This window comes from Drechmeria coniospora, chromosome 01 (assembly GCF_001625195.1).
Source record: "Drechmeria coniospora strain ARSEF 6962 chromosome 01, whole genome shotgun sequence".
Lineage (NCBI taxonomy): Eukaryota > Fungi > Ascomycota > Sordariomycetes > Hypocreales > Ophiocordycipitaceae > Drechmeria > Drechmeria coniospora.
The window spans coordinates 5,163,518-5,171,028 of NC_054389.1; the positions used below are offsets into that span (position 1 = coordinate 5,163,518).

The 7,511-nt window shown below is 62.2% G+C and overlaps 1 protein-coding gene across 1 annotated transcript; it reads right to left on the minus strand.

The window, feature by feature from the left end:
• Nucleotides 1-309: 309 nt before the first annotated feature.
• On the minus strand, nucleotides 310-5,056 carry DCS_01287 (uncharacterized protein; the record flags this gene model as incomplete). Its single annotated transcript, XM_040798621.1, has 9 exons — nucleotides 310-939; nucleotides 1,017-1,644; nucleotides 1,707-2,260; nucleotides 2,326-2,443; nucleotides 2,498-2,877; nucleotides 2,940-3,105; nucleotides 3,366-3,876; nucleotides 3,966-4,461; nucleotides 4,880-5,056. The coding sequence occupies 9 exons, from the start codon at nucleotides 5,054-5,056 to the stop codon at nucleotides 310-312; spliced, it is 3,660 nt and encodes a 1,219-aa protein (XP_040659504.1).
• Between the last annotated feature and the right edge of the window lie 2,455 nt (nucleotides 5,057-7,511).

Consider the following 7,511-nt stretch of genomic DNA (forward strand, 5'->3'; position numbering starts at 1 on the left):
GTATGTCTGCACACGCGAACCGTTGATGGGAAATAGATCATGCCTCGTGATAGTGCTCGTGACCCATCCCTCACCTACCCACAGGTTCCTGCAAATAAGGGTCAGGCATCTCTACGTTGGCAAGCTTGCTGGTCGAGAGGGCGAATGTCTCGCCAATCGCCGCCATCACTGCAGGATATCTTCGGGCCGGTCGGACATTTTCCCAGCCCGTTTCCTGCGAACCGAGATGATGTGCCCTTGCGGGAGGGATCGGTGTTTCCCTTTCTTCGCCTGCTTGATCGAGCGGTCAAGACTGCCTGCCTGCCGACATCATCCGTAGCTTGATTGGGGTCCAAAGTTGGTCGCTTGACCCGAGGCATTGGAATATTGATCTGCGAAGCCGCCGAGGTAGGGACCCGGCTCCGGTATCAAGAATCCGGAGCTCGGTCCAGCCTCCTGCTGGTACATGGCAGGGTCGATGCTGCCGTTGACTTGCATCGTCATGGGTATGTCGTTTGGCGGTGACAGCAGGTTGCCATCTGGGAGCACGCTTGCTAGGCCAAAGACGGTGTTGTTCGCGTCGAACATTCCGGCGACGACCGACTGGTCGAGCGCGGCTGCCTTGCGGGCTTGAGCCAGCAGGATGGGGATTCCGGGAGTGCCTGCCTCGATGGCAACGCTTCCCAGCTGCGAGTTCGAAAAGGAAGGCGTTCTGCCCGTCAACATGGTGGCCGAGCGAAGCCATTGGTCGGCTCCCTGTGTGTCGAGGGCAGAATGCCTGAGCGGGTTCTCCACGGCGCCCGCGGAGCCGGCGGGGTTTCCCAGCAGCAGCTCCGGCCCGGGAAAGCGACCGTCGCCGGTGGCTCGCAGGGGCGGGAACATCTTCTCGCCGTGTCGCTGCCTGTCGTCCACCTTGTCGGCCTTGTCAAGCTCAGCGACGAGGGCCTTGCTTTGAGCGAACTGCAGCGCGCGTGCGGGTCAGCATGCTTGATCGGTGCGTGTTGCAGGCGCGAGGCCAGGCGTCACGGAGAACCTACCGCGTGTTGGGCCATCTTCAAGATGCCGCACCACGGTTCCGTCAAGCGTTGAACGGACCTGATGAGGGAGCGTATGTGCGGCTCGTCCACCGTCGTGACCCTCCACAAGGGCGCCGTCGTATCCTCCGTGATGTCGTGGTAGAGCTTGTACTTTAGGGTCAGGACGAGGACTCGAATGCAGTTCGTGGCCAGCTGGATGGTCGAGTAGTCGCCGGCAAGCTCGATCCTGCCGGTGCCCTTCATCTGGTCGACCTCATCCTGCACGGCACCGCAGAAGCGGGCAAAGGACATGGAGTGGGCGATGGCTTGCTTCTGGGACCGAGAGACGAATGCTTGCGGGAGCTTTCGAATGATCTCGTCCGGGATGCGCTCCTGCTGGCCCGGTAGGAAGTAACGGTACAAGTCGATGTGGCTCCCAGCAAGATGGCAGTGGAGATAGACGTAGGCCGGGCGCTTCATGGATGCCATGTAGCGCGAAACGCTCTGGTCGCTGAGACGAATGTCGATGGGAAGGGAGGAGTGGAAGCGAGTGAGCTCATTCTGCAGGCCATTGATGTCGGCCATGATCTTGGAACCATCGACGTGCAGGAGATTCTGGGCCGAGGCCGAGCAAAGCCTCTTGGTGGTGCTGACAGCCGTTCAGCGGACGTGGGGTGGGGTGCGGAAAGGAAGGCGTCGGAGGGTACTCACACCTGGATTCGATGTCGGAGGTCGACGAGGCGGATGAGGGAGGCGTGCAGGCTCGTGCTGTTGGGCGGAAGGGTCGGCTTGTCGTAGAGCATCTCGGCCACCACCGGCCGGTTCTCTCGGAAGGCGGCCTCGTCGCAGGGCAGAGGGATTCGCATGTTTTCGGCTCGGCAGGAAATGTACTCCTCGTACCCGTCGGCGAGGACGCGATCGAGGTGGAAGAAATGCCAGACGATGCGGCGAATGGCCTCTTGCTGGGCGAAGTTGCCCTCGGGGGGCGACTGATCCCAGTTGATGCGGAGGCCGAGTATCAGCCTCGAGGCGCAGCCGAAGCATTGCCAAACCTTTTCGATGGAGCCCTTGAGGAAGTTGAAGGTGATGTTGAAGGCGAAGAGGGGCAAGAGGTGCTGGGAAAACCGCTGGACGCTCTGGAAAAGGGTCATCTCGATGTGGTCGCTGCACCTTTGGCCGAACTCGCGGCCGGCCTCGGTCGGGTTCACGAAGAAGCTGGCGACGGCGCAGATGCCGGCGGCGTAGGCCGGGCTGAGCGAGCCATCCTGTGGACGGAGAGTTAGCCAGTCGGTCGGCCGGCACGGTAGCCTCGGATGGATAGGCTTCCCACCTCGATCTGCTGGTGCGTGATCTCGGGATGGACGAAGCCCTGGGAGGGCAGCCAGTACATGTTGCGCATGTAGGCGTCGAGGTGGCGCCAGATGAAATCCTTGCGCGCCATCAAGGCCCTGTTTCGGTCCGTCAGCGATCGGCTCGGACGCGGATTCCGCCTCGTGACCTACTCGGCGCTTATGGCGGCCGTGTCCATCAGGAGGGCAAAGGCGTTGCCGTTGCCCAGGCCAGCCTCGCCCCCGGGAGCAGTCCCGGCGCCGTTGCCGATGCCCGTGCTTCCGCTGCCGCTGCCGCTGCCGCTGCTGAGGGTAGGGCTCAGGGCGCCATCGGGATTCCTGGCCGTCGGAGAGTTGGCGGCGCTGGACCTGGCCGACTGCTGGGTGCGGAGGCTGGCAAATCTCCTCTTGGCCGGCGTGTACTCGCAGCTGAGGTTGCTCAGTTCGCATCTCTTGCACCGGGGCAGGTCGCCGGAGCACTTTGTCTTGTGGGAATGGCACTCCCTGCAGGCTCTTTGGGCTCTCCTCCTCAGCGTGCCGGCCTCGGTGTGACTCTGGGACGGTGTCGTTCTCGCGACTGAGGGCGGGGAAGGGGGACGAGCAAGTCAGCGGAGACGAGACAAGGGATGGGCATCGAGAACGGGAGGAGGTGGTGGTGGGGGGGGGGGGGCAGGCGCACTCGAAGAGAGGTCGTCCTCGACGGCAAGGATGAAGCTGCAGGCCAAATCGAGGCGAACGCAGTTGGTGCAGGGCCCGTTGCCGGGATTGCCGGAGCACTTGACCTGAAGTTTATTCATCCAACGTCAGTCGACACGGACAGATAAGCAGCGATCGAACCGGCCGCTGGGTCGGTCGACGGGCGGGATGGAAGATGCTCCCTCAACAGCCCAGCTTCGCTCCACGAGCAGACAGGACGGGAGGGTAGGCGGGGACCACGTCGAGGGCCCGGCCGAATCGAGGGGTCGGTCGAATCGAGGGGCCGGTCGAATCGAGGGGCCGGTCGAATCGAGGGGCCGAGGCGGAGTGGTGGTCGATCACTCACCTTGCGCAGCCGACAGATGCGGCAGCAGTCCGTCGGGAGGGGAGCGGTACGGCGTCGCTTGGAGGGAGGCTCGGTCGGGGAGGAAGCATGGGCCGAGGAATTCGCAGGCGCATGAGCCGGCAGGCCGTCAGCGTCGCGGCCGACCGACGAATCCATGTACATTGGCGGAGAAGGAGGAGGCGGGACAGGCGGGAAAGCGGGAGCCGAGGACAGCGTCGAGGAGAGGCATGAGGAAGGGCCAAGGGTACCGAGGCCCTTGGGACGGTCGGAGGACGGTTGTCGGACAGACGTGCGGACGGTGGCGAGAGAGCAGAGGCCGATGCCGAGGTTCGGGAGGGACGCGGGAGGGGGTCGAAGGAGGAGGGAGAGGGGAGAGGGGGGATGGAGAGGGGGAGAGCAGAAGAGCAGGAGGAGCGTGAGAATGAGGAGGGCGAGACGGAGGGCTGCGACGATGACGGGCGACGTGGCGACAGGATGACAGCCGTCGATCGCGAACACTTGGAGCGGACAGCTCAGGGAGCGGCGGCGGCGAACGGATCAAGGCGAGGTTGGGGATGGGAGTGAGTGAGAGGATGGCAAGCGTCGAGGGGATGCGTGGACGAGATGCGTGCGGTGGATGGATGACTGGGTGAGTGGCAGTGGGTGACTTGGTCGAGCAGATGGGTGGATAGATGAATGGCCAGGTGGGATGGATGGGATGGATGGAAGGAAGGAAGCGCCGACGTGCAGTGGCGTGGCTGCGAGCTGGGCTGGCCTTCTGCTCCGGCCGGCTCTCGCCCGACGATGCCGATGAAGTCGAGGCCGCTGTGCGGCTGGTGGGTGCGCCGCTGTAGGGGGTACTTGTCGCTACCTCGCAGGTACGCGGGGGGTTCCCGAGGTACTTGGGTGCCGCGGCGAAGCCGCCGCCAACGAGTAGGAGGGGCCACGGGCGTGCAGGTACCCTGGGCGTATCCAATGCGGTGCAGGCCGTACCGGCGTTGCCTTTTCTGGGGGACGAACGGACGGGCCACCCCCCCCAAACCTTGGTCCTTGGTGCCGCCGACCTTGCCACAGGCCTCCTTGCCCACCAGGGCCACCACAGATGCCACTGGAGATGCTGCCGGTATTAGCAGATGCTAGCAGTGCTCGCCGCACAGAGCGAAGTGGGGCACGGCCGGCTGCCCTTTTCATTACAAGGGTCATGCAGGAAGCAATACAGGACTTGCACGAGCGGAGTACGGTACGATACGATGCGCACTCGACACCTACGGGTCCTTGCGTACGATGGGTGAAGCAGGCTGCGACGTAAAGGTCAAGCTCGTCCTCCTCCGGTACGGGCTCGACCGACGGACAAGCTCATCCATCGTCGTGCCGACTTGTACGGCGGGCATGAAGGACCATTTGCTGCACTGCAGGCGCAAGAACATGCACCAAACGTACAGCAAGTACATTCACCAAACAAAGTACACTTGCGGGACCCGGACGGCATCACCACCTTCCGAGCACAAGAAGTTTGGTGGCAGCAGCATACTAACCGCTAGCAGGATGACGCATCCGCTACTCGGGAGACTCGTGTGCTTTTCCTTGCTCTCCTCGACACGATCCGAGAGGACGGCGTTGGTGACGAGGACAGGACGGGACGGGATGGGATGGGATGGGACAAGAAGACGATGGTCGGCAACGCCAGGACGTTCAAGTACTGGTACCAGCATGTACGCGCACAAATGGCCATGCGCGCACTCGATGCGGCACACGGCAGCGCTCGCGCAAGGACGACGCGGTGCACTCGCGGCCACCGCAGGTACAGGCAAGTACTCGTACCGAGCACCAAGAGCCCACGGGGCACTAGACCTCCCACTACCGCACCACCCTCTGGGCGGCGGCCCCCCACTGGATGGCGATTCCCGAGGCTCCGGTACGGTAGGGGTACGAATGTGTACTTGCTCGAGTGGCCAGGCACTAGGAACGAGCCACCGGGATCGCCGTGGCGCGGGCTGCCATTGGCGAATCTGCTCGTGGCTTGCTCGCTTCAGCCGCCGCCGCCTTCAGGATTCCAGCGTGCCGCTGTTCCGTCACCGTTGCGGCACCGCCCCGCCCCTTGTCTCGCTTTCCTCCAGCGGGTGCTTTGCCCTGCCATTTCCTTGCCGGCCATTTCTTCCCCGGAATTTCTCTCCCGGCCATTTCTCCCCCGGCCATTTTCTTTCCCTGCCACTTCCAACTCTCCGCCTCCTGCTTCCTCGCGACGTCCGGACGTCCGGCTGCAGGTACTGTAGGTGCCAAGAGAGCAGCGGTGGCGGTGGTGGCCGATGCGTCCGTCGACCGTCGACCGTCGACCGTCCCCGTTCCCACTCCCCAAGCGAGGCTCGCCAGAGAGAGGGCCGCGCCGTCGTCACGCTGCCGTCTTCCTTGGGCGCTGCCATCAAAAGCAGCGGTGGAATCGCCGTGGCAAGCCCACTAGGCCGACGCACAGCACCCAGCAGCCAACCCCGACGACGGCTCGCCGCCCGCTGCCCACGCCAGCCAGCCAGCGACAGGCCGACTTCCGTGGGGGACGGGGATGTCGGCTCGCCCGAAGGCCGAAACGTGGAACCGGTGCTGTAGCTGCACTTGTGTTGGCGCGAGGGTACCTCGTATAGCCGGTGCTTGCAAGCACTCGGCGCTCGCGCCCTCGCCGCACCGCACCTGCGCGTGCGTAACCGTCCTAGCGGTGCTCGCGTTGCGAACCTCGTTTGCCCATTCGTCTCGTCGGCCGAGACCCGGTGATGGAGGGTGGATGCAGCGCCCGAGGTCAGCCACCGTGCTGCTGGAGGCGTTTGACGCGGAATTCTTTCCATCGGCCGATCCAGTCGACCCATCAATTTACTCGCGCCATCTCGCTGCCTTGTCTGCGAGCTAGGGAGTGACATCACCGCCCTCTGCACGCCCTCTTGTCTCGTCGGCGGCCCCTGGTATATGATACATGATACATCAGCTTGGAGACGGATGCCAGAATGCAGCGGCCTCCTGGGTGCCTGCCCGTCCGCCCGCCCGTCCCCCCTTGCACACGTCATTTCGAGGCGGCCGGCCAAGTTGGATAGACGATGGAGTGCCTGCTCAGCCATGCGTATACAGTACTTACATGTACGGAACACGCGCGCAACGTCTTGCGCTGACTACTTGTACCTAGAGAGTACCCGAACAGACCATGGCCGTGCCGGCAGGGAGTCCATGTAAAGCATAACAAGTAATTAAGTAATTATACTGTACATGTGTTCACACTATCTGCATGTATGTATCTTGCACTTGTATTAGTAACCACTAGTACTGTACTTATGGTGTGGTGTACTTACGGAGTTGCATGTATGCACAACTTTCTTAGTACTTACTCCGTACACCTACTTACCTACCTAAGTACCTGCTCCTGTTAATACTGTGTCGGTGTTATTACATGTACCCGGACAGCACGCCGTAAATACAGTACATACGTTGGTGTACGGCACAAGTAATGGTGCACATTGTACTCGTACGAAGTAATTTCTCCACGCTTCGTCCTCCGTACTTGTCCAGAACATCATGCTTGTTTCTTGCTATCCCCCCTCCTATCCTATCCTGTCCTCCCGTGCCCTGCCCCTGGCCCTCCCCTTTCTATTCTCGGCCATGCCTTTCTTTCTACCTACCGTAGAGGTTGGCCGTCCCGAGGTGATGACGCTAAACGTCATCATCAGCCATGGCCCAAGGGAGGATGCCCGATCAACAGGACGGGACAAGGTGCGACCCCTTTTTCTGATTCACCCTTTGTTCACCGTTACCATCCACCAGCACATGTCGATACGCATGAAAGTACCCCGAGCGGAATGCGGAGTACATGTTCTCGAAATGGCAGGGAGCGTACCGACGAGCAAAAGGCTGTGGGTGTCCTCGCCGTGTGGAGAGGCGACAGCCGTCGTGGCACGAGCGGCTCACCGACGCCGGACTAAGAAGAATCCGGCTGCCGTTGCGTCTGCGCCAGCGGTACTATCCAGGCCAATCAATCAAGCCCAATCGATCAAGCCCTACCCATCAAGCCTAACCCATCAAGCCCACGCAATGCTTCAATCCTCTCGAGCCGCTCGCGTCTTGTCCGTCATGCGATGGCGTCGGTGATGCCATCGGTGATGCCATCGTCGGACGGCCTGTCTGTCGAAATGG